Source organism: Haemaphysalis longicornis, unplaced genomic scaffold (genome assembly GCF_048455015.1).
Source record: "Haemaphysalis longicornis isolate Haplotype H1 unplaced genomic scaffold, Haemaphysalis longicornis Haplotype H1 scaffold_4, whole genome shotgun sequence".
Classification (NCBI taxonomy): Eukaryota; Metazoa; Arthropoda; class Arachnida; order Ixodida; family Ixodidae; genus Haemaphysalis; species Haemaphysalis longicornis.
In genome coordinates this window covers 62,325,047-62,352,285 of record NW_027526361.1, presented here as the reverse complement: position 1 = coordinate 62,352,285, position 27,239 = coordinate 62,325,047, and the positions used below count along the sequence as shown (strand labels likewise).

General features: G+C 49.2%; 1 protein-coding gene across 1 annotated transcript in view; it reads right to left on the bottom strand.

Moving 5' to 3' along the window:
- Window positions 1-10,641, bottom strand: part of LOC144178834 (uncharacterized) — a 172,692-nt gene extending 162,051 nt beyond the window's left edge. The window contains exon 1 of the mRNA XM_077706964.1: window positions 9,932-10,641. Within this exon, the coding sequence (XP_077563090.1) occupies window positions 9,932-10,400 (469 nt within the window). The 5' untranslated portion in view covers window positions 10,401-10,641. The remainder of the gene's footprint in view (window positions 1-9,931) is intronic.
- Between the last annotated feature and the right edge of the window lie 16,598 nt (window positions 10,642-27,239).

The following is a 27,239-nucleotide window of genomic DNA, read 5'->3' as shown; positions in this document are numbered from 1 at the left end:
CGACGCAAGAGGATAGTCGACTGGCGCCCCTGGATAGTAAATGCATCCCTTCTCTTTCCTGCTCACCTCTCATGCTGTTCCTTTCCCGTCTCGTTCCTTCCACGATAACACGCTAGAGTTTTGCTCAAGTCAATTTAAATTTACCGCGTTCCACTGCACCCAGTAGGTTGCCTCGATGCTAGCGCTGCCGTACAGCGGAGACGCGCGTGAATCGGGGCGTTCGACTACAACGTCCATAGAACCAATAAGTCTATTGCGCAGATAATGTTTCACTTTGGCCGGGCTGAATCGAGTGACAGACGGACACAGACATACGGACAGACAGACAGACAGACAGACCAAAATTTTCCCGTTTAAGTAGCCCAAAAAAGACTATCTTTAAAAAAAACTGCGGCTTACAGCGAAGCTGTGTACCTCTATCCCAATGGGTGTATCGCGGCTGGCGTCCGCAAACCAAAATGTTTTGCGGCATATCCAGCTTCCGCGCGAATGCTCTACAGCTTTGTCTAATGTGGGGGGTATCTTGGAGAAAAAAAAAAACGTAAACGGGAAAAATCAGTTTGTAATTGTTCGCTACGACGGCTCTGCCATTACGCCGAGTTTTATTCGCTTGTCATAACTAAGGAGTTCACATGGTCTAGCACGGGAGGAATAAGTTTACGGAAATTTACGGCTGCCTCTCGTGTTTTTATAGGAACTGTCCCAAACAAATGATATTGCAATTAGTAGATAATGCGACTATTACTATGCCCAGTTTCAGTTACTTGTCAGAATGGATTAGTTCCCGGTGTAGTTGTGAACAATTCTGAATTCCCTCAGCTGCTGACGCATGGGCTTCTGCGGGAGGAGTATGGTTACAGAAAACGGTTTTAACTACTGCTTTATCCGAAATACCATGGAAAAAATTGCATTACGTTGGACTGTTTAAATGTCTACATTGTCGAACCGGAACTGAACCGGAACGAAATGATTTCGCCTGAACCAGAACCGTAACCGAACCGGTATTTTTTTCGGTTCGACACACTAATTATATATATATATATATATATATATATATATATATATATATATATATATATATATATATATATATATATATATATATATATATATATATATATATATATATATATATATTGCTTGCTGCCTCCTCTAACGCTGTTCGTTTACGCACCTTCTCACAGGAGGTCCCCCCAACAGTTTTCTAACTACGGGGCCTCCTTCTGTATTATTATTTGGAAGCACTTTTAAAACATGTGAAATATACTTCAACTTCTAAAAAAAGATGCGACACTAGCCATTCGTGCGAACTAGGCGGTATTTAGAGCTGCGAAGACGAGTATACTACACTTCTCAATCTGTTACGGGAAAGGCCTGCATTCAGTTCCTTTGTTACGCTACGCAGCAGCCTTCAAACGCTGTAATGTTAATTATGTAACCATAGCGAACTGTGTAAATAATAAACACGCAAATAAAATTGATATTTGTGATGAGCGATGTTACGTGAGCAAATGAAGTCTGAAACCAAAATCAGTTATCTACGCGTTTTTAAGCCACGTTTCAAGTGAATCGGACACCTGTAAGAGGATACCCGGAACTTTTTGCTCCTATCGGGCTGCCCAACATTCCTCATCTACATTCGCTGATGACTAACAGAATTTGCTTCCTATCCGCAGCGATTGTCCTTCTCGTGATTCAATGTCTAAAAGTGTATCCTATCGCATCTTCTAAATGTTTGCTCCAATTACGTTCCAGGAAGTAAGAGCTTATCACGCGATGCATTAGGGTATCCCACACAACGGTCCTGCCACGTTCTTGCATAAAATTGCATAATAGCAGGGAGAAATTATGCTTCGTCGCCACGCTTTTACTCGGGTCCATGATAACAGACAAAAGCGAAATCACCTCATTTGATACCGGAATTTGTTTATCGGGCCAAGGTTGCGCTCGCCTATCTCTCATTTACTCCCTTTGTAACGAAGAAGAGAGTGCGGAAGCGATTACCCGAGCATCAGCATCACTAAAACAAACATGATTCAGAGAACGAGTGACAAAAGGTCCAAAGTAGATAAAACGTTCTCCCTGCTTCTACATTCCATGTGGCCATTGTGTAATCATGTCTTGTGTAGAGATATTTCACCATGCTAATTCTTTTTTTTTTTCGACAGGGGAGGAGAGGGGGTGGGGGGGGTGGAGTGACGCATACAAAGCGCTATTCCGCAGATTATAAACGTTCACGTGTGCCGCGCCCTTTCTAGTAACTGTAAGCACTGATAAAGGATTTCGAAACGCGGAAGAGAGTACTGAGTTAGGCGGCATGCCATCGTATCAATTATCCGTGGGTCCACCTTTAATTGTGGGTTCACGCGTAATTGTGAATTCACCTTCGAGTGAAGCTACAGCCGTCATTCTTGCTTCGATTTCATTTCTTACTGATCGTGCCCTAAGGTGAATTAGCACATGAAATTCTCATTTGCGAAGGCATGTTTTATACACAGCCAGCAGTTATTTTGTTTTGTTGTTGTTTAATGCTCCAGTTTTCCCGAAGTTGTGGGTGAATAACGAGCACCCTATACACTACCGCTATGCCCATAACTCATGCAGTGTTTTTCTGAAAGGTTTCATTTTAAATTCCCAATCGTTTCCTTTCATCTGCCCCCCAATGCAGTTTTCTGTACGCGGTCATGTAGTTAGAGCCGCTTGTTTTGTAATCTAATTTCGGCTGTCAGAGAAATCTGAAGGAATTGTGCATAGTATAGAGTTCATGCTAACAATCCAGCAGTCATTTGAGGCATCGACTACTGCTGCTTAAACTTGCAAACTTTGTTGCGGAAGCACCTTTTAATTCTCCATAATTCATCATTTACAGCTGAAGCTGTGAAGACAAAAGAAAAAAAGATCAAAAGAAGCGCCAGGCACAAATGCTACTGCATAGGCCAATCGATGAAAGTGACGTAATAAAACTTTGCAGAGAAAAAGAGCGAAACCGTGTGTGAAGGATGAGCGCACACCACTAACTGTATGGGCGGTGTGGGTACTCTAAACGTGTCGTTACACAAGAGTGGGTACGGATGAGGCAAAAATGTCGGGAATAAATGTTAAATTCGTCATCCGGTAATAGAAAAAGGATGAGAGGAGGTGCATTCAGCTGTGTGGGACGCACGCGACAGGGATAGCTCATTACATTAGCCCGGGGTACAATAACTGGCGGGTGATCTATTACATTACCCCGCGGTACAATAACTGGCGGGTGACGGGCAGCGAAACGAGCCGTCCTTTCGCACGCCCGGCGGACATATAAGGAGGCAGCGTAGAGCTTCACCGGAAGTGAAATATGGGAGCCTTCCAAACTAAGTTCTCCAGCTACAAAGAAGCTACAGAAATCCCGAGAATTGTCTACTAATGCGTAAGCGTTCTTGCGCCGCTTCTCGCGTTTCAACTACATAACGTTTCCTTGCTGGAATTCAAGGAACAAGTCAATCAAGACAACGTCCGTTACTTTGTTTTGGCTTTTTTTAGTTATTTGCATGACGGCTCTGGAATAGACACAACCTTGCGATTTTGTTCGTTTTCAGTTTTTGTATTGTGCATGTTATTTACGTCCTTTTTAACACGAAAGTGCTTTATTCCTGGATACACGAAGATTTCAATGACGTCATATCCGCCACAGAAATGACGCCAGTTTAACGAAGCAAGCGGCCTGTAAAGGGCGGACCCCTGCACATAGGGTCTTCTTGCGGGGAAGCAACCTTTAGTACTAAAGAGTACGTTATAGTTAGGGTTGTTCGTTTTCGGGTTTTATATTTTAGCACGAAAGTTTTTTATGCCTGGACACACCAAGATTTCACTGACGTCATATCCGTCACGGAAATGACGCCAGTAGACCTTTTCCGAAGCGACGCGCCAGCAGGACATCGCTCGCGAAACACATCCACAAGACAGCCGCCGACCCGCAAATCATGCTCAGCTGCAGATTTCGCTGCACATTTCACTTTCGTGTTCTACCGATTCCTATGACATATGAATCAACCACAGTTTTTTTTAAATTAACCCCGTGAGGGCACTGGATTAGGTTTAGGTATACCTCTGGGATTGGGTTACTTTGCGCTCTCTCTCTCTCTCTCTCTCTCTCTCTCTCTCTCTCTCTCTCTCTCTCTCTCTCTCTCTCTCTCTCTCTCTCTCTCTCTCTCTCTCTCTCTCTCTCTCTCTCTCTCTCTCTACGTGCGCGCGTGCGCTCGCGGCTGTTCATGAGCAACAGCTCGTAGGGTAGTTAGCAAAGAGTGCTTACGCATAAAAAAGAAGCAAGACATTCACGGGATTCTGTGTTCAAGGATAGGCCCATACACTTGCTAGACGGAACGCAAAGGGCGTGCGGAGCGGTGTAAAAAGGGTTCGATTGAACTGGTTATCACACTTCCATGTCATAATCGCAATCTATTGCATTTGACGTCCGCTGCCGCCGTTACCTGAAGCCTCAGTTGTTTATCTATAGATATAGACTCGTGATATCGCCCTTCGGTGCACTCTTTCAAACTATGACGATAATGTGGGCTTTGCAGAACTTATGTATGCTGCTTATTACAGTGACGGGAATGTGGCGAACGTTGCTTGAACAAAGGCAATGTTTTCAGGATAACGGTGTATAGGTCACAGCTAAATTGATAGGACTAAACTTGATCAGACCGTTGAGATAAATCGGACAGCCGTGTTCTTGCAGCTACCCAGACATCAAATGGCACTTTGGCATACAACCCAGCGTTTAATGCACGAGAAATGTCCGTGTGCATGAAATTTCAAGGTCTTGGGGTCCCCCGTCACACTAAACGACAAGTCCTATAATTCAGCCGTAGATAAATTAAATAAAAGTAAGCTAAAATGGTTGAATTATGTTCAAGGTGTAATCAGTGAACATAACAGCAATAACTAAGCAACATGACTGCATAAACATACGCGGCTACAATTCGCTCTTGCATTGGGAATACTTATTTTAGTACATGATGTGGGATACACACACTCACGTACACGCCCGCCCGCACATACACACACACACACTTATACACACATACGCACGTACTATCGGCGTCAAATGAAACGCGAACACGAAAATATGAACCTTCACACACGAATAGCGCGATTTCTTTCCATGCAAGCCAAACTGACGTGTGGCTTCGTTACAAAAACAAATTTGGGAAAAGTGGATTTACAAACATACCTATAGCGTGCCCTTATATGAACTCTACGAACAGTTTTTCTTTTTCAATTTTGCACGTTCTGGCTCATCTTTTCGTGTTCGCGTTTCACTTGAGGCCGATAGTACACCCATACACACTTGTGCGCATGCAACGGAATTGTGTAATGACACTGAAATCATCGGAAGTAGCACGTGTTCGACGGCCAGACGGTACAGCTGACGCAGACCGCTTCATCCTTGTTGAAAGGACGGCTGCGTGCCGACGTTTTTACGTCCTAAAATAGCCTCTCGAACGAACGATCCGTGCTGAGGATTTCATCTCATCTAGGCAATCGCGTTTCCAGGGTCCAATAATATATGCGTCAGTAAAGACGTTTTTGTACTCCATACTCGGTGCTGAACGCCTACGATACACGGAAACCCGCAGTCACGTATAGCCTGTATTCAATAGCGAGGAATGCATGCAGGCAACCATGTGAGTGCGCCTTCACTGGTTACGTCGGGCTCCGCTAAGCGCATGATATCGGTTGGACATTCCAGGCTCTAGCTCCACCGAACGCAAAGTAATGCCTCGACTCCAATGTAAGTGCGATTAATAACAACTCTGTTGACACCACCGTTGAGAATCGGCTTGAAACGGAGCAGACGACGCACGCCGGTGTTATATTTTTCTTCGGCGTGCGGCCGCAGTGACACAAGCCACATGGCGCTTCGGCCATCTTCGTGGCCATTTCAGTGTTGCGAAACGAAGAAATTGACAGCTAAACTTTTCAATGAATACCGGCTATACTCTGCAATTTCCCGTTTTACTGTAAGGCGCACCCACGCGTAACAGGCTTCGCAAGTGCCGAAAGCAGTAGCGATTTTCTTTTAGCCATGTAATGGTTTGAGCAGCGTCCAACTCATCTTCATTTTTTTTTTGTTGGGACTTTAAAGCAGTCTTGCTTGAGCAGTTCAGAACGACGGGTCCGCTCCTCTCTTCTTATGGCGATGCCCCAGAAGACTCCACCTCCATCTAGAAGACTCACGACAAGACCAAGAACCTTTAATTCTAAATCCCACTTCATCTTACCCCCTTCAAGACAGTTCCTCCCACAGGCCTAGAGCCCGCCTTGTTTACAATAAAGGCGTCCTCCCCTCCCCCTCGCACCCACTCGGAGTCATTCGGAGTCACTCGGACTCAGGCTTACCACTCGCCGCGACCACTTGCACTCGCGCTCACGCTCACCGCTCGCTATGGTGTAGTTATGAAAACTTTGGTGTGGTTATGAAGTGTGGAATATTTCGTCATCATACGTATAATTTGCCTGGAATGAAACCAGACAGAGAGAAAGCGGGCGGGGGGCAGAAATATTGAACATTCCTAGGCGAATCTGAAGGTGCACCTGTGGTGTCAAAAAAGAGTTAAGAGGATTACGTAATAAGATCAACAATCGCTCGCTAGACGGATTGTCTGGGTCACATGGTTCCAAGAAAACAAAACTACTTCGAATTAACAGACTTAGCTCGCTCTTTCGAGACAGAGCAAGAATGAACGAAGGCTGGGCACACCATAACCAAGAACGCCGGTTTCTTTGTCGGCTTACTCATTAGTTCACTTTCGCATTTTGGGCGCCCGACGGCTTTCTGAGGAAAAAGTTTGTCATTTTCGCACAAATACGAGGATGCTGCACCGTCAGTGTCGGGATTGATGCAACAGTAGTATACGGCATTCACAGCAGCGGTAAGGTATGTCTTCGTGTCCTAGTGCCCCTAAAAGTGCGCATTCAGTAGTTTACGCTTACGATAAGGAATGGCCAAAGCTTTCAAAAGCAGCCAGTGAACTTGACAATTTTCGTCAATGAGGCACTAAGGATAGACCGTCTGAATCAATAATAAATAAACTATTCAATTAAGCATTCATCGATAAGTGTTACCGTCAATGGGATAACTGTGCTTTTGAAAAGACGTGGTAAACGAGAATAATGAGGAGCGAACTCGTTGAGCGTGTTTATAGTTTTATTTTGTTATTGGTTGTCCTTGGTTGTTTATGAGTGACAGTACTAATACGCCCACCGCGAGTACTTCACATCGTGTACTCTTACCACTTTATTCGAGGAAGGAATTAGAGTTGATATTTTTATAGACAAAATCCCTTTGATATATATCTAAGTTCTATTTTATTACTGCCCTTTTGCGTATTACAAATTGTGAGCTCTTCCATAATTTATCATAATCCCCGAATTTTGCAATCCATGTAGCCGTACACATCGGCCACATCGGTGTATATTACAACATTGATGTCATTTTGTCGCGCTCTTCTGCAATAACACCCTTGAAAAATTAGGCGCATACACACCCATTACCGGGAATCGGCGCTTTATCGAGTGCGCCTTGCGTTGTACCGGCACAGCTGACGAACTGTACAGCTGTTGGAGAACGCACGTACCCTTTCCACTTTCCGAACAAAACACCGGAGATTTTCACCGCGTAAACTTGACGCGTCGTACCTAAAAACGATTTGCAATAGTTCAATCGGGATAACCTAAAGTACTCTATCGCTCGTTTATTATACCACTTTTTGCGCTTATCGCTGTGATATTTTTATTTTTATTCTGTACATTTTTAGTTTTGCCGCCACCAGATTTTTATTCCCCACCCCCTTCTCATAGCCCAATTTTTCACTGCTTAAGCAAGGTATAACGGTATACAGGGAATGAAATTTCTCTTCTAATAAATGCTCGACGTGTTGGAGAACGCCTGAGGAAAAAAAAAAAAAGAATAATTCTGGATGCGCCGCTGACTGCTTTCGACCCCTTCTGTTCGTATCAAAGGAACAATAGACAATGCTCACACGTTATTTTTCTTTTTTCAGCGGTGCGCCGCAGGCATCAGAACAAACAATCTAGGAGTGAAGCAACCCAGAAAATTCCAGATTTGCTGCATTAGAATCTGTACATATCTAACAGGAGAATCGGAGACAAAGGGAGTGATAAATTTGATAACTTGATACACGAAATGCACAATTCACGAAAAAATCTCCCCGCGAAGGCCAACATTGGCTAAACAAAGATATAATTTAAGACATCCTCGTTGGATATGCCGGTGTTCAACGATGCACAGCGATCGTGAATGCGGAGAGGAAGGTTTACTGTTTCCCGTGGCTCTGTTTTCTTTTCGATTTTTATTAACACGTACTTTTCACGTCACTACACGATTCTACAAAAATATCTATCGCCCAGAGTACCCCCTTCAACATTTGTCGTTGAAGTGTTATACTGGACAACTTCGCGGGTAGCTAGGCGGAATATAGGGAAAAGAATTGACTCCTGATGAAAAAAAAAACAATGTCTGCGGATGTTAACAGTGTTTACTGACGTTTCGACTGTTTGGATACCATTCATCATCAGAAACATCAGTAAGCACTTAGTTTTTTTTCAGCGCCAGTCAATCCTTTTCTTCAACACATACGACACGCCCCCCCCCCCCCCCCGACACACACATACGCACATAAAAGTGAGAGGGAGGGCGTACAATCTTGACACTAAACGACACACAAAATAGCTAACTATAGTGCGTTATATCTAACTCAAACATGCACAAAACTACAGCAAACCATATCAAGATAAGTGGATATCGTCCAGCTCTGATGCCCTTAGTCGGCCTTGCGCCATAAAAATCCAATAATTATCATCATAACTTCTATCCCGTCTAGCATCCATCGGCCTGTCATCGTTGAGCCGTGCCTGAGGAAGAGGGCGGGTTGAGAGGTTAGCTCAAAGGTGCCAGCAGCAGAAGCGTATAGCTTGGTGCGGACATACAGCTCGAGCTTGGATGAAAACAGATAGTCGAGAAAAACAGGACACGGCGCAGGACCAGCGGTATCTCCTGTATTTATAGGTTTGCATTCAAGTGTGAGCTGCTTCCCCACCAGTCATGTACCATCTAGCCCAGATTCGAGCCACATTACTGCAAAAGCTTCACATGTGCGCTAAACTCAATTCCCAATGGGTGCGGCCTTTCTGAAATATCAGCTGATTTCGGGAATTCGTCACACTCAGCGTCGTCGTGTTACCTTTCTTCAGGGCGTAACTTAACAGGAATCACAAGCCCTGACCGCACAGCAATTGAGTTCTCACAGCACACAGTAGCCCGTCAGCTGTTTCACTGTATGAATACTCCGCGCAATTATCGCTCAACATGGCACTGAGCAACTGCGACCACTCCGAAAGCACTCCTCCAAGATTTATTGAAACAACATTCCGAGGCATCGTTTACACCGGTCGACTTAGAGCAAGGGGGGAAAAGAAGAGAATCCAATATTTCCACGTGGAAATTGTGTGGATGCCCGCGAATATTGTGCATCGCGAGTTTGTGGGTATCCCCACCAGCACAAGGAAAACAGACAACAAAAAAAAAAAACCAAGAAATTTGGGCCGGTCGCTGGTGGTCGGTCGCTGCCAAAAAGCGGAGATTGGGATTTGGCTGAACAAAAGTTACGGTTATGTTTAAACCGCGCTGAAATATCGAGGAAGACCTTCACGGGTGCATGAAAAAAAAAAAAAAAAGTGGCCTCTTCAGTGATGACTTTATTCAACAAAGATGCTCGTGGCCAGTGTGACAGCTTCGTGACAGTCCCAAAGCCCGTGAATGGGAAGTGTTGCGACACGCGTTCTCTCATAAAGATGCCACGAATAAGGTGAGTTTGGTATTACAGGCAGCGTGGGTAGTACTTTCCCGAGGCCCGTCGGAGAAACTCACCTGTTCGGTGTGGAGTGGCGGCGGCAGCGGCCGCAGCGGCTGCGGCGGCCCTGAACACGGCGGCGGTCGGCGAGGCGGCGGTTCCCAACGGCGAAGCGGCCAAGCGATGCTGGACGCGCGTCGAAGTAACGTGTCCCTGAGTCGCGGCCGAGTCCGCGCCGGCGGCGTCGTGCAGCGCAGGTGGCACGGCGATGGGCAGCAGGCCGAGGGCCTCGTCCTGTGCCTGCGACCGGCGCAGCGCCACTTGGGCTGCCATCACGCGCTGGCGCTCGGCAATGAGCATGCACTTTGGGCACACGCAGTCCTTGTAGCGGCAGCGCCGCTTGTGGCCTCGCACGGGGATTCGGAAGCCGTGGTTGCGGCACCGGGCGCACTTGGGCCGCCGCAGGGCCGCGGGGTCCTGCACCTCCGCCACACCGGGCGCCGGCTGCTGCTGCTGGCCGTGGGGCTGGTGGAACGCGCCGTTCATGTCAGTTGCTCTGCTCACGAGAGCCGGTCACTTCGGAGCGGTGAGGAAGGAGCGCGCGGTTTCTGCTCGATCGGAGAGACGTCGGAGCGAGCGAGCGAGCCAGCGGGCGAGCACGGAGCGCCCCACGAGGGCTGAAGATGATGCGCTTGCCGCGTGCTCGCGAGGCGCACGATGTTGTTCCGAGTTCCAACGGCGCGCGCAAAGCGCTGCCGGAGGCGGAGTCACGTGGTGCGCGGCGGCGCCGCCACGACCGAGCCGCCGCCTCCCGGGAGGCCGACGAAAGATTTCGCCCTTTTATCTCGGCAGCCGCCGACGGCGATGCGAAAAAGAAGCCTCCCGCGCGTTCTTTTTTTCGGCCACCACTCCCAGTTGTGTCCCTTACCGTAGGAAAACCTCTCTGTTGGCGAGATGATGCCGCCGTCTCCTCTCGCTCTCCGCATCTCGGACGAAACTAGAGCAGAGCGGCCCCGCAGCAGTGGAGTACGACTGAGGCTCGCGTCATTGCGCGTTGTGCAAGCGCGGACGCTTAATTTTGCTCGTGTACACAAGTTATACAGTTGGCTAGAAAACCAAATAAGCAGTTTAAACAGCCTACCCGCCGAATATCCTTACATTCAGAAGAAAAACGGATGTGAAGGGGTTGCGTCGGTTTTATGATAGGCCAGGCTAACCGCCACGCTGGATGAAAGAATTCACTGCTCGACAAAGTGACCACAAGCACAGAAAGCTCACTCTGGCTTGCTCCTGCCCAGAAGGCACGCGGCAATGCTCATTGGCAATGCTCTCCAAGCGAGCTTGCTGCGTTTCATCAGCATCATCACAGGCATCAGTGGAATACAAACCACGATGCTGGCAAAAACACACGTTTGTGTACAACTGTCGTTTTGTCATTTTGTACGCACGCATTCTGTACTATCATCCTTGGTGGAAGATAGATTGTGCATGCTGACGTAGGACAAGTTCACTTTAAACTGCCGTGCCTTGTTCCGCACTCTGCAATCAGCAGTTGCTTTAGTTTTGTGCAATAGACACCTGTCAGGCACAATTTTCTCCTCGCGCACGGCTATTGCTATGAATACAGACTAGTGGCGTGACTTATGTCAGAGTAGTACGTAACGTCTACATCATTTGGCGTTGCGGGCAGCTCTGCGTTTGAACGCCAGCGCCGCCAGGTAGCGTACCTCTTCACGCTGCTCCTCAAACTTGCCAGGAGAGGTTTCGGGGGAAAACTGTGTGAATTCGCTCGTGTACAAACGCACCAGTCACATGTCAACATAACCCACGATCTTACAGATTACTTCGAAGAGGTATATAGCTAACGGTGAATACTTTTTTTTTTTTTGTAGTTTCAGATTCATTTCTTAACGCCGTTAAACAGTGTTTCTCTCAACTTTTTGTCCTAACATCTCAAAAAACGGTTAGATTCGCTCGAAAAACAGCAAAATTGGTTTCCTTGTGATACATAATGTATTGTAACAATTTTAGTTCTCCTTTACTGCATCGTAGTACAGTTGTGGTTATCGGTGTTTACTTTCCGGCGAATTGCATTGTATCTATTCGAAATCGTAAAGCACGGTATTCGCTTTCGGGGCAGCCGAGCCTGATCAACCTGTTTTACGCTCACATTACAACCTGAATCCCCGCTCTTATTTGCTTGCGACCTTATCTTATCGGTTGACACCAAGTGTATAGAAGACGGAACCTCGAAAGCGTTTAAGGGGCACTTAGCGTCGCCAAGCGTCGCACTCCGAGTGCCAAGTCAGGGGGCCCCGGGAGCGACACCACGGTTTGTTTTACGGCCTCATTGTGTGGCCATAAATTACTTCGAGCGTTCGGCGGGGCCAAGCGAAAGGTTGGTGCCTCCGTGTGCCGCTGTTGCCACCGCTGACAGCGGCTGAGGCCGCCTCACGAGCGTCTGCGCAGGAACTCCGGGTACGCCGCCGTAGACATTCGGCGGGATACCACCACGGATTATCAGCCGGTTCTATAGTTCATACCACAAGCTAGGTGCAGCACTGTGGAGGCTACATTGCTGTCAACTGTCTGCCCACTCAGGGCGCCTAACTCACCGCGAAGGAAGCGACAAGAGGCGCTGGGGCCTTGCGGTTTCACCTGCCCAGAGGGGAGAAGAAAATGTCCTTTGAGGGGTCCCTTCCTGGTGAGTTAGGCGCCCTCGGTGGGGTTGACTGTTGACAACAATGTAGCCCTCACAGTGCTGGATCTAGCTTGTGGTATGAACTATAGTCTCACCGCTTCCGTGAAACGGTAGGGGTGCAGAACATTATGGAAACACGTTCCGCAGAAGTGCGTGTCATGTTAGTATTCCTATGCGGGCAAGTCTTTAAAAAAATAGGCAAGTCCCGCAGTGAGGGAAGTAAAAAATGAACGTGGTAAATTATTTGTTCTCGTGACAGACAGCAAAAGTTTTAGCGTTAGTTACACACTTCTTAAACGCCATTGTCTTACAATGAAAAGAAGTTTACTAGCCGGAAAAATTCGGAGAGACACCTGAGACTCCTTACGCGTGTTGTAGGTAAATGAGCGATCAATTTACTCGAGAGAGAGAGAGAGAGAGAGAGAGAGAGAGAGAGAGAGAGAGAGAGAGAGAGAGAGAGAGAGAGAGAGAGAGAGAGAGAGAGAGAGAGAGAGAGAGAGAGAGAGAGAAAACGATCTTTAATGAAGTCTGGCGATTTTAGCCGCGCTAAGATGCCTAACTTGCTACGCCAGTTGATGACGTGATGAAGATGATGGCGATGAATTTCAAGAACTTCATGCGCGCAGAAACGGCGAGTTGTTCACAGCGACTGGTCTAGACCTGTGTGTTGCAGGTGCTCTATCAGAGCTTTTTTAGCCCCTAAAGCACTATTGGGACATGCCCACGGTCCTAAAACGTCCTTTAGTTTAATGTCCACGGAAAGCGGCAGTCCTGAAGACACTGCGAGGGACACTTTAAGCACTGAATCGAGTCCATTCACGGAGCAGGTGCTAAGGGGTTTCTAGCACATCACAGTATGGGCAGAGTGGTGACGTAGCTCGTTTCATCCTAAGGAGGAAGTTGCGCGTGTATGCGACATTCAACCGCATGCGGTGTAGAATTGCTTCTACTCGCTTGGAGAGTCCTGGTGGCATTTTGACGCAGCCAGTGGGGATTGATGAATCGGCCCGAGCTTCTGATTACAGCTGTTGTCGTCCCTGGCCCATCCCACTGAGTTGGTGTTCGCGCGCAGGGACATGCTGTCGCCACAGCGTTTCCATCGTCATCTCTTCTTCATCACGACCCACTCCTTTCGCAAGCCAGAAACAAAATGATGAGTGGAATCACTATCCTCCCCTTCTCCTTAAAAGAAAGTAGCGCTGGGTCACGCAGCTCATCACTTAAAGGGGCCCTGAAAGGCATTTTGAGCACACTAAATGAAGTAGCGCAATCGTTAGATTGGGTCGTCAAGGTCATCGGGGCCAAGTATTACTCTTTTACGCGCAGCGGAAAGCTCACACTTTTGTTGCAAAGTTTGTCGCTTTTTTCTCACCCTTTCCTTCGTGTTTTTGGACGCCGCCATCTTCACATGTCTACATCATCGATTCCCAGATGTTCGTCATGAGCTAGACATCCTGCTATTGGGCGGCTTTTTCACGCACTTCCGGCAAAGAGATGAGTCGTCTGCTCAGCGTCGACTCGCCGGCTGATCTGCCAGCGTAGTGCCGGAGTGCTTGGTCATTTTACGACAAACGAAACAAGTGTAAGCAAACGCTTAACCGTTCGTATTGAATGCAACACGGCCATAACACGGTATGGATATTCTCTTACCGGAGTACGTTCCATAAAGAAAGCGTTGAAGCCCCGTGGCACTTCTTTTGTGCAATCGCAGAGAACGCCCTGAGCCGTATGCCCGGGTTTGACGGATACATTTTTTTCCACTTCAAAACAATCCAGAGATGCGTTTCGAACGAACACAACGTCACAACATGCGTTGCAAGTCTGAACCGCGATTGACAGACGATGGGTTGCCTCCTCCTGCCCGTCGTGAATTCGGCACTCACCTCGCGCGCGGTTTGCGGGGACGAACAGCAAGTCACTTAACTCTGGCGCGCAAGCCGAGATGGCTTTTAGCCACGCACACTGCACATACCCCATGCGAGGTTGAGTCGTACGTCGCTCGAGAAAGATAATCCAGGTCATGGGAAGCACTACCCACCCGCAGAGCACAACGTCGCATTTCATCGCGAAACAAAGGCGTCCACAACACACACACCATCGCCTCCTGTAATGCCAAACGCATCTCACACTTCCTAATGAGAGTGAGTGGTACGTCTGCAGTGCCCACATGTCGCGAGGTGGGGCCCCGAGCTGAACCGGGATCACGCAACCGTAACTGACTTCTGGGGCGGTTTGTCCCTTGTTGCCAAGGCAACCGATGCTTCAGATCGTCAAAGAAAGGCGCTCGCTCCAGCGCTAGAAAGCTCAAGAGCCGCGCCGGAGCATGTTTTGCCAACGTTGCCGCTCTCCACCACGCGTCGCCCCAAGCTGAACTGGTCACATGATTGAAGCGTTTTGTGCACGGGTTCTGTATCGGTTTAAAATGTCTTTTTCACATGGCGCCGGCTGGAATTACCACCACCGCAAAATAAGACCCGGCACCAGCGGGGCCACATCTGATACGGCGCTTTTTGGATAAACAGTGCGCGGTGCATGAAAGGGACCGAGCGCAAGATCCTCCCCAGCGGCTGCGAGTTCGCCGCCGATTAAAAGTCACGTGCTGCACTGCAGCAACCAAGGAGGTAGCCTTTACAACAAAAGTTATAGCTGCCGAGACCACGAATAGCGCCTAGGGCGGCAATACGGTGTCACTGAGGGCAGCATTTGCGGCTGCAGGAAGCAATTTTTTTTTCGCACAACAGCTTGAGAAGTTAACGCAATTTTTTTTTAATCTCCTTGGCAGCAACGCACACCGCGAAAGGGCAAGGCCAGGCCACCGCACACATGCGGCCAGATTTTTCGTTCGCTTATCCATCCTTGAGCGGAGTGCGGAATTCATGGTGTCAACAAAACTTGCCCGTAGCAGACGGCAGTCGGAGGAGCGTAATGCGGAAGTACGTCACCGCTGACTAGCGCAGCATCATGGGAGGGAGTGCTCGCGCGCCGTCAACAGTTGAAAAGAGGAGGAAACGCGGCGCGACGATAATGCGCGGTTTTTGATTTACGATTTCTCAGCTAATACTCATCGCTTTAACAAAATTCTTGCGGGAGGAGATTGCTAATACATTGTCTTATTTGGTTACATGTACATCCATGCATCGGCGGAAGGTATTTCAGGACCCCTTTAAGGGACGTGCAGAACGAGCAGCCGGATCGTGATAGATGTGAGTGGTGACCGGATAATAAAGATGAGTGAGTGGGCGCCGTTCTCCCGTTTGAGCCATCGCGATCATGACCATTATCCTTATAACATATCTTTGAGGGTTGAGAACGCTGCAATCTCTCACAAGTGGCGGGCTCGTGAGCGCGTTGCTGCTTACGCATTTAAAGCTAATGAGTACAGCAGGGTGAAGTAATTCGCATCAGGAGCACGATCATAATCCTCGTCCTTATCCCAGTCTAAAATGACAACAGGAATACCACAGAAACCTACCAAGAATTCCTGTCGTACGACAAAAAAACTTCGTTGTGACAACAGAAGCCCTGTTGTTACGGCAAAGTCATCTGTTATTACGACACACGTTTATGTCGTAACGACAGACTCAGTTTTCTCAACGACAATTATTCGTGTAGTCACAACAGAACTGCCTGTCGCTACGACAGTCATCATGCTGTCGTGGCATAGCCAGCTGCCAGAATCACGACACAAGAATACGACAAGGCGACAGTACGGCACGCAAAAATACGAGAAACTGCAGGAATTTTTCTTGTCATTTTCGACTGGGATTCCTCTCCTCGACCTAATTACGAGTGGGTGAGAATACCTGTTCCTCTCATCGAAAGTCGTCATTCCGTCCTCCAATGAAATGCCGTGAAACGCTTCCAGCATTGCCTAGCCATGTTTATTAAACAATACGAAGATCTCCCACCTTCTCCTTAAACCTTCGAAGCATTGCCATGTTGCCTGCTAAAGATCTTTCTTTTGAAATTATGCTTGCGTCTGCGCGTGCGTCTCCGCACGGGGGCGAATACCAGAATGAACGCCCCGCTCCGCAATGCAGTCATCACGTCAGAGTAGATTCAGTAGAACAACACACCGTAAAGAACGCGGTCATGCTACTGAGCTGTAAACTCATGATTCCCCTATGAGTTCGCCTCGTCGCATCATGCCACTCTCCTCCAAGCGAGGGGCAGCGTAGCGCCTTCACGAAAAGCCTTTGTAACGCTTCCGCCATTGCATAGACATGCAGCTCAGGGTGATGCAAAGGCTTGTCAAGCTCTCTTTAAGTTTCCCGCGCATCAGTTTTCAGATTTCTCTAACGCTGGCGGTCTTTTAGGTTTCATAATTCGTCCTTTGCGTCTGCGTTCCCCTTATTCCCTCCTGAGTTGCACATCGCATCAAGTCTTGCTAATACACTTCCGACCTCCCTGGAAGCGGCTTACGCGAAAGTTGCACGGAAGCGGTGAAGCGAAGTACAGCTGCCGAAATCGCAATTGGAGCCAGGGCGGAGGAGGAGGGCGACGGAACTGCAGGCAGATGCAGTTGACCCCGCCTTTTGACAAGCTGTCGAGATTAATGGCCCGCGGCGTGGCGGTTTGTCTCGCGGCTGAATAACGTGCGAAAAGTCGCAGCCAGCTTTGCGTAACTGACAAACCCTAGCTGACCCACGCAGCGCGGCCTACCGGCGGGCCTCTTGTCACCAGCGTTCGGTTGAGGTGTAACCGTGCTTCGCTGGTAGGCAGCGCGTACACTTAGTTGGGTCCCAAGTGCAGCTGTCGCGCCAAGTTTTAACATGCATGGCGTGCCTTCTTGTTTTTCACACATCAACGTGTCATATGCGAGTGTCCACGTTTTTCATCGGAAATAAGCCCACTCTCTTCAACTCTACGGAAGCTAGACTCTCGGCGCCCGTTCTGTGAGGCGAAAATCCTCGGCCACTTGCCTTCTCCGTCATCTACGCGCAAGGCGACAAAAGCGCTCATCTGTTTTCTAAAAACGACGGACTTGCACAGACGACTGTAGCACAAAAGACCACCACCCTCTATGAACTCACTGAACTTTTTGTCTACAGTGTCCAACCGCTGGGCATACCACTTTACGCTCTGTCCGTACCTGTCCCTTTCTTTTTCTGTGTTCCTCTTTTTCCTCATTGTTCCCCTTTCCCCCGTGCAGGATAGCATACTAGGCCGTAGCCTGGTTAACATTCCTGCCTTTCCTTTACTCCTTCTCTCTCTCTCCTCTCTCTCTCTCTCTCTCTCTCTCTCTCTCTCTCTCTCTCTCTCTCTCTCTCTCTCTCTCTCTCTCTCTCTCTCTCTCTCTCTCTCTCTCTCTCTCTCTCTCTCAACGTGTCGTCTTGAGTTTATTGCCTGTATGGAACAAAAATCGAGAGGACCCATAGCAGTGCTTCTAGAACTCCTGTTGGACGAAAATAATTAGCAGTGGCTTAGCTCGCCTATGCCAGGATATGCGTAGCCTGAGCTAAGGTTCAGCTGGTTATTCTTAGCTTTCCTGGTTGTCTAAAATTAGCTTGATTATCATGCTTACTGCTGCTGCAATGACACACACACGGTATGCGCATTATGTGACACATGTATATTTATCAAGCGGCTCCAGCGCAGCATCACCAATCACTCCAGAACTAAGCTGGTTCCACAGGCGCACGCCAGTGTTGCTGCGACGCACGAGCCATCGGTTCCACACCCGGCCACCCGTCGCATGATCATCAAGTGGACCGGGCCGCAACGTGGGGAACGGAGGTCGGCGAACACGCTGGGCGCGGGGTGTGCGTGAGAGACGCCGAGCAGCGAGCAACGTTCTGTGCGCCGTCTGACGTCACTGCTCCTCGCGCATGCGCAGCACGGCTCTCCAGGAGCCACGCGAAACTGCTCAACCTCGGCCAGTTTAGCCCACGCTATAAAATGGGTCGGAAAGTGTGTTCCTATAGGGACTGAATACTTCCCCATTCCGCTTTGAATGTACTGCACTCAGCGGAGGATCGATAAGTTCAGAAAAACTGGCCCCGCAGTTCGGGAGAACTGCGAGTTGGGAACGTCGATATGGATTTCTAGTACAGGTAGTACAGGTATGGCTGCGCAGTGCTCGTTTAGTGCGCCTCCCTTTCATTCTGCGCGCTCAACTGATTTCGCGCTTTGAAGTGAGCACAAAAAAGTCATTTGGTTTCTCACAAGATTATTGAAACTACTCTTTTCGGTTTTGCTTCATGGGCTTCACTGTTACCACGTGACATCCCTTATCGTCTTTCTGAAGCTCAGTGCCCTCGGAGCAACGAAAATGCCAGTGAGTGGCCTGTAGACATACTTTCTTTTGCGCGGTCTTCTTCGCGCACCTTATTTTGTGCTTTAAAAGACAACACTAATTAGCCACGCCGGTTCCACCTTCGCATGTGCTATAGATCGCTGCGTAGCATGGGGCGTGCGTAGCTATAAATTTATTTCGGGGGTTGTTATGCGCCAATGGGAAAAAAAGTAATGAAAAAGAGAGACTGCGCGGGAGGGACACCCCAACAATGTATTAGTCATTTTTATGCATGGATAAACTTTAGGGGTGTTCTGACACCGAACCCTCCCCCTCCCCCCCTGGCTGCGCCCTTGATGGGTGGAGATCAAATGCGTTAGAATTACTGTATATGAAGTGCGTCAGCATACATTTCCGGGGCCGAACTTAGTGGCTTCATCATGCCCGCCGTCCTTCATAGTCGAGAACATAACACATTGAATCCTGACCCGCCGCGGTGGCTCAGTGGCGTGGCCGTTGCGCTGCTGAGCCCAAGGACGCGGGTTCGATTCCCGGCCGCGGCGGCCGCTTTTCTGATGGAGGCGAAAAGCGAAAACGCCCGTGCGGATCCCTAGATGGTCAAACTTAATTGGGAGCCCTACTACGGCGTGCCTAATCGCCAGCGGAGCGTCGGGGCATTAAACCTCATAATCAACTACAACTTTGAATCCTGTCTGTAAATCCGGTCACGTTACGAACTGTCCGTAATGTGACTGGACAGTTCGAAGCGCACTGTTCTGGGCAAGAATAGGTACAAGCCGACCAGGGAAGCCGTCGAGGCATACCTCACCATGTAGCTGAGACTCGGAGTAGAGATAAGTCTATGAACCACTTATCTCTTTTTATCTGAAGGTAGCACCTTTGACTCGAACGGGGCGGTCGATTTGCTTAAAATAAAGGTGTGCGACGCGCAACTTCGTTCCCATTCATTGACGGCTACTGAAATGCATTGTCTTACTTAAAATACAACTGGTAGAGCAGCGATGGGCCCCGCCTGTGCCACGTATAACATCAGTGAAAAATAAGTGAAGTTCAAGGGCAGTGCGTTCTAGTTATAATTTACGCCAATTTTGTAGGAATTGCGTGTTCATAAATTGCAAGGAGGAATTATTTGATTTGCTTTTTGTGGTAGATGGGAGTCCCCGATTTTGTTCTGTGCCCTACCTAGCGTTATGCCGTACGCTTCCGCCATTTCTATCACCTGGAAAAAGCACTGTTGTGAGGACGAGGAGAAGGATGTGAGAAGTAGCCTCGTCTTCCCCCCCCCCCCCCCCTTTCTCTCCCCCTCTTAACGGGGGATCCCGCTTTTACCTTCGCCAAAGTTAACTACTTAACAGCAAATCGAGATGAAGGAGGGTTCAGAAAACAGCTGAAAATGTGTCTGCCTTCCTTACCCTTAATGTGAAGCGGAACCCCTCTACAAAAATGTAATAATGTAGCGAATTGGGCGAGTTGGAGTACGTTCGTGATGGTCAGCGCAGACGAAAACAGAACAACTTCGCCCAACTTCGCCCAACTTCGCCCAACTTTGCCCAAATTTCATAGCAAGAACGGACATTCCGACACATTCTGCCGACAAAGATATAGGGCACACGGACTAGCACGCTACTATCTTGAAAGCCTACTTAAAGCTTTTTAAGGGGTGCGTAGTTGCAATCCTACTCAGTGATCATAGAGTTTCATACAGTTATTATTGTATGAAACTCTGTCAGTGACAGCATTACTGGACTATAAAACATATACTTATAAAACATTCGCGGTTTGCTTCGAGAGGCGTGTGCACTTCTGTATCACGCTGGATTTAATGTAGCTCTTATACTTGTAGGTACGCGGTATCGAAGTGGGAACTTTGCATAACGCTGATGATGGCAGTTAAGAGCTATAACAAACCCATCAAATGAACATCAACATGGTTAAGAAAACGTTGCGAGCAAGTCAGGAAAAACCACGCGCCTTCTTTGCCGCGCACGGATCACGGGAAAGATGGTCCATGGGGTTTAACCTTCGAATCCCGCTGCTCACTGGGGTAAAATTTGCTTCGTGAAACCCCTATTTTGGGAGCATGACGACGCATCTCCCACTTCCGCGTTCTTCCTGCGCTCCCTGTGTACGGAGAGTACGCGGCCGCGCCAATAGAGGGCAGAGAGTTTTAGCATTCCGTGTGCACCGTCCTTTCCGTTCAGATCGTGGTTACCGGGACCCGACTGCGCCTGCGCGCACGGCCACGGCGAGGAAGACACACCCGACCGGAACGAATGCGCAAGAACCCAATCGGGTCCCGATAAACATTGCACGAACGGAAAGGACGGAACAGGGCCGGTCCCGATAAACACGGCACGAACGGAAAGGACGGAACAGTCGGAATTCCGTCTGTTCCGTCCTTTCCGTTCGTGCAGTGTTTATCGGGACCCGAATGGGCACTTGCGCATTCGTTCCAGTAGGGTGGATTAGTTCCGCGGGCCAGCCCTCGCCATGCCCGCGCATACGTTACGGTTGGGCGTGTCCTCCTCGCCATGCCCGCGCGCGCAGGTGCTGTGGGGTCCCGGTGCTGACGGTACGCACGGAACAGTCGGTACAGACGGGGTGCTACAGCTCTCTCGGCCATCCACCGCACTATTTACGCGGATGACATTACCATTCGGAGTAGGGGCGGTCCAGTCGGTCTGCAGAGGGATACCGAACAAGAAGCTCCAGTTTCTAGTTCACAGAGACGGTACCGCAGTGTCTGAGAAAACACGGGACGTTTCGTCTGTCCATTCAGTCGGTCAGCCATCTGCGCTCCCCTCCGATCCCTGCTACAGCTCCGAACACTGTTGAAATCTGTTTGAGCACCACATGCCCGCAGGGAAACAAGTCGTCGCCATACTACGAGGCACCTAAGTGAACTTTGTGCGCCCTTGGTTGACCGATACATCGAAATCTGATAACACCAAGCCCCGACGCCGCATGTACAGATTTTACAGGCAGCTGCAGTTTCAAACGCAGTTTTCGAGGTGGAAAATGAGTAACGCAGTCTTTGTAAAGCAAGTGAAACACGTCGATTTACAAGGACTGCGTTGCTTGTGCGGCCTTCCTGTCTCTCGTCTTACGCCGCGCTATTAACACCCCAAGGAAACACGGAGAAACCACGATTTTACGGCTCATTTGTGTCACAAAGCAACATGCAGAGTGCATCCCTAAGTGGATCCCTAGAGAATGGGAGAGTGGGAGGGGGCGCAGAAAGTTAGGTGGGCAGATGAGATAAAGAAGTTTGTGGGGATAAATTGATCGCAGTTAGCGCAGGACCGGAATAATAGGACATCCGTGGGAGAGGCCTTTGCCCTGCATTGGGCGTAGATAGGCTGATGATGATGATAAGGATGATCATTATACAAAGGAGGGGAGATAGGGTTTGTCACTTATGCGCGCGAGTTTGTGCGTGCCCACGTGTCCACTAGGGGGCACGGGGTGACGTTCCCTAGATGCACACCGCTCCGCAAGGCCTGTAACCCTTGCCGTGCAGTACCCGAGAGGGGATAGCAGACGAAGTTCTAAATGCGTATACCCGCCAGGCAGCGTGCCAGGCGACACTAACAGCGGACAGCTGCCGAGAGATTAACGCCCTGGCCGCTATTTGCATCCCCCACGAGCGGCGACCACCGGTGTATCAGCTCCGCCGGACTTCGCAAATAGTACTTCGGCAGGGCACGAATACTGCCTCCCCTCGCCCTCGTATTTTAAATTCAACACGAAGCTCTGGGAGCACGCTCATGTCATACAAAGAAACGCTCTATGGCCCTGCCGAGCTCGTTAACGCGCCTTAAAAATCTGGAAACTCGTAAACGCCTCGAGCCGGTCTCCTGACCTTCATTGCGCGTTGAAGGCAACGGGCGGGAATAAATGCTGGCCGTGCCTTCGGCAGCAAGTTCAGAAAAAGTGTGTGAGAGAGAGAAGTGCGCTTTTTATTTGTATGTCGTCTTACGAACGAAAAGATTTGCTTTCGACGAATTGTAGGGTCCGCTGCAAAGCTAAAGACAACGTTCCAGGCTGCTCTGCTTGAAAGTGTCTTCGCTCAAACTTCCCGAGAAAGGTAGCATATTAACCCTTCCACGCAGCTGGTCTTAATTGATAATGAATCTAAAAAACCGCCTGTAAGATGCTTCTTTGTCCGGAAAGAAAAAAAAACGCATGCTGCGCAACGCTGCCGGTTTCTGTGGGACAGGAATGGCTTCTTTCTGTGTGAAGGAAGCGGCGGATCCATGCCTCAGCCCACTTCTCGCTAACTCCAAGAACGAGCGCATGAACCTGCTCGTGACGAGGGGCAGCGCCATTCAGGACCGCGTTCTTTGCTAGCCCGGGGATTGGGATTGCGACTTCGTTCATCATTCGGGGAAGAACGCGCACTCGCGTACGCACAGATCGAAACGCAGGCCAAGTCGATCAGTACCGTTTCCAGCAGTATACGTGGTTGTCTTCACCCAGGCGTTCAACTAGCGAATGGGGAAGTTAGAACGTCACGCTCGTGCTCTGGCCATACATAAATGACGAGCCCAAACGGCACTAGACACTCTAACTTGCAATGGGTTAGGTTAGGTTAGATGCAGGGCAATAGGAACGTTATGCCAGTTGCTTCGGAAGAAGAGTTAGAAGTTTACTCTCTTTCTCCCTCTCTCGAATGAATGACTGAATGAATGAATGAATGAATGAATGAATGAATGAATGAATGAATGAATGAAGACCGAAGAGTTAGTGCTCAATTTCAGTGCGAAATAACTGGTAGCCCAGCAGCCGGATTTAGTTTCCGTCGGTGTGAAGCCTCTTCTGAGATAGCGAAATGAACAAAAGACGCTGCCCGGAGTAAATTGTGAACTGGGTTCTCTGTTGCAGAGCCGGTGCCTTATCGTCTATGCCACGCAGGCTGGTTGTTCTCCTCCACGAGAAAAGTGCTGAACGTTATGCCTAGGCATCGCTCGTTCATCAACGAGCGATGCCCAGGCATAACGTTCTGGGTTCTCTGTTCTCTGTTCTGGGTTCTCTGAACTGGGTTCTCTGTTGCAGAGCCGGTGCCTTATCGTCTATGCCACGCAGGCTGGTTGTTCTCCTCCGCGAGAAAAGTGCTGAACGTTATGCCTGGGCATCGCTCGTTGCTGCTGAGCAGTACAGGGGAGAGAGGAAACGGTTTAGTTGCAATGCTTCCTGACCGGACAAAGGAAAGCAAGGAGGCGTGTAGTTGCTTCCCGTGCACTGCAGAGCCTCTTAGGAAGAACGCCCCTTCGACACTTGCCGGCGGGATTGAATAGCCTCGCATTTTCGCCACGTCCAAAATACTTTACACCATGCCGTACTTGGCACTTTCGGAAAAGTAAAACAGTCGACTTGAAGATTTAAACCAACAAGGAACTCCAGCAGTACTGGACATACGTATCGATGAACTCACCAACCCATATCTTATGCATGGAATCTCAATCCGACTCACTCGCCGGGCCAGCCTGGTTTATTTAGCGGCTTTAGGGAGGGCTGTTCTCAGCCTCGTATACGCTACGAACCACAACCTCTACTTCTTCCTGGCCTCCAACCCTCTCGGACGACAGAATAACGCGAATGTAGAGACTAAACCGAAGAGGCCGACAACGTTACGAGCTGATATTCTTGCCATCGACAGCTGCTAGCCACCCCAGTCGCTACACCTTGACGACTGTACGCATGCACGCAGACTGTAAAGCAGTAATACGCACCCACAAGATCCTTCGGGCACTGCATTTATATAGCGCGGGGCCACCATTCATATAGCGCGGCCACCATTTACACTGCATTTATATAGCGCGGGGCCACCAGGACATGCAGGACTGGAGGGAGATGTACTGGTTAACCGGCTGCCGTGCGAAAAGGCAAGTGAAAGTAAAAGAAGCCTTCCCTGGAATTTCCCTCTAATTGCTGTTGAGCCCGGAAAAAACCTCAATACCTTGATTCTGACGAAATCGCCACGAACCATAATCAAGCCGCACGGAAGCCAGCGCTCCCAGCTTAAGTTTCGTTAGACAAGAATTTGGCCTCGCATTACCAACTTCTTTCACACCCTGGCTAACGGTCACCGTATGTATGCAGACAGCCTATACCCACGCTCGACGCAGCATATCCGCCGCGGTGGCTCAGTGGCTAAGGCGTTGCGCTGCTGAGCCCAAGGACGCGGGTTCGATTCCAGGCCGCGGCGGCCGCTTTTCTGATAGAGGCAAAAAGCAAGAACGCCCGTGTGTGCGAGATTTAGGCGCACGTTAAAGATCACCAGGTAGTCAAAATTAATCCGGAGCCCTCCACTACGGCGCGCCTCATCGCCTGCGTTGCGTCAGCACGTTAAACCCTACAATCAATCAATCAATCAATCAATCAATCAATCAATCAATCAATCAATCAATCAATCAATCAATCAATCAATCAATCAATCAATCAATCAATCAATCAATCGACGCAGAATAAACGATTTGAAAAGAAACGGTGCACCTGTCAACAATGCCACACCGGAGCTACACTCAAAGTCACTTGTTGCGAGGCTCATCCGTCCTTTTACCGTTGCCGAGCCTGAGCGCAACATGCCTTGCCATGAAATCGCGTTTGCTCTGCAGCAACACGCCTATGCTTCGCTGTTCCGAAAGCCAGTTCCCAAAGCGTTATATTGTATCCGTTGCGAATGCATTCCCCTTTGTGAGACGGAGTGTGCGCGTTGACAGCGAAGACAATTGGAAGAATCAGTGCGACGGGAGACAGACTGAGCTGCAGAACTTCGCGAGGAGCCAACTTTTCAGCGTCTGATGCGGGCGCGCGTTCAGATTTAGCACGGCATGCGAAGGGTACTGCATCTGCCCGCAATGAGTGCCACAGTGCAGCGCGGAGTTCCCAGACATTTTTGTGCGCGACACCGACCCTATCTATAGCAGTAGCTGCGAGAATCGCAGAGAGGACTTCGGAGCGGCCGAACCGAATCAGTATTTTACTGCGGAGCATTATTTAGTTATCTACACCGCGGCAATCTCTCTCTCTCTCTCTCTCTCTCTCTCTCTCTCTCTCTCTCTCTCTCTCTCTCTCTCTCTCTCTCTCTCTCTCTCTCTCTCTCTCTCTCTCTCTCTCTCTCTCTCTCTCTCTCTCTCTCTCTCTCTCTCTCTCCTTGGTAACTGGCCTTATAACAAAAGAATGAACCTTGTCAGCGTCACGTATGCGCGGAGGAGCAACAGTGCACACTTTTTCACATTCGCGTCCTCTCGAAAGGAAACAGAGAACGCATGCGCACTCTGTGCCCGCAGCAGATTGCCTGCGGCGTTAGGAGCCAAACCCGCGCTGCTTATGCACAGATCGGTAGTGCGCTCTTCGTGGCATTCGCACTTACACTATGAAGCAATCACTCAAAAACGACGCAAAAGTGGGGCGCTGCAGTCGCACCCGTGTCAACGGATGTGTCGCAAATCATTTATAAAATCTGACCTTGAGCTATCCGTCGCGTAGTGGAGATGGGATTTGGATGAAAGTCGGACCACGTGGTTTTGGTTTGAATACACTTCTCGTCCGAAAACAAGACAAGGACGTAAAAGGCGCACGTAGGACTGTCTTTAAATTCCAAGATTTCAAGTCAGCGAGCGTACAATGTACATCGCTCTTCGTCTTTGTCTTCTTTCCATTGGTGATTTAATTGTACTTAAGGCAAGATGGGGCTTTTCGGGCTACCACTACGAGCGAAGAAGCTCGCCGATAGGAAACAGCGCCTGCAGACGATATGCAACAAATCCGTACGGGGAGCGCAACGGCCTCTGCTCTTCTTCACATTTCGCGCAGGACGCTGCGCATATACTGCAGACAACCACCGCAGTGGCTACTGCAATTTTTGTTAGGCTAGAACGCACGCACGCGCGGACGCACGAACGCACACACGGCGGTTACGATGAGCGGCAATTCGAGCTGCTCAAGCCTCTTCCGCCGTGGCGTACTTTCAAATTAACCTCACCCGCGACCGGGCCTGGCGCGTCGCCCATATAACAACGTTGAATGAAGCTCTAAGCTCACACAAAGACGTAACAAGGCGCATCTAGAACGTTCTACGGTCCATCACCCATTCTTAGAACTCTTTTCCAGCGCTGCTGTTTCCCTTTCCCGGCGCACGCTCGCCAGCTCGCGCCCCGATCTTCTATACCACCGGTTTTCTGAACGTTTTTCCCTACTGCAGACGTATTAAAACATGGAGATCTAAGGATCTCACCTTAATTTTTTTTACCTTTGCAGGTCAAGAGGCACACGTTCCAAATTTGGTCCTCTTCACCCAGAGCTGCCCGGTGTCCACCTGTGTTCTGGGTGCCGATCGTACACTCCGTGGTGCGCTTTGCTCACTTGCCAACGAAAGGTAAGAGGAGCGCGTTTCTTGTTTTGTGAGGGCTCGATTTTTTTTTTT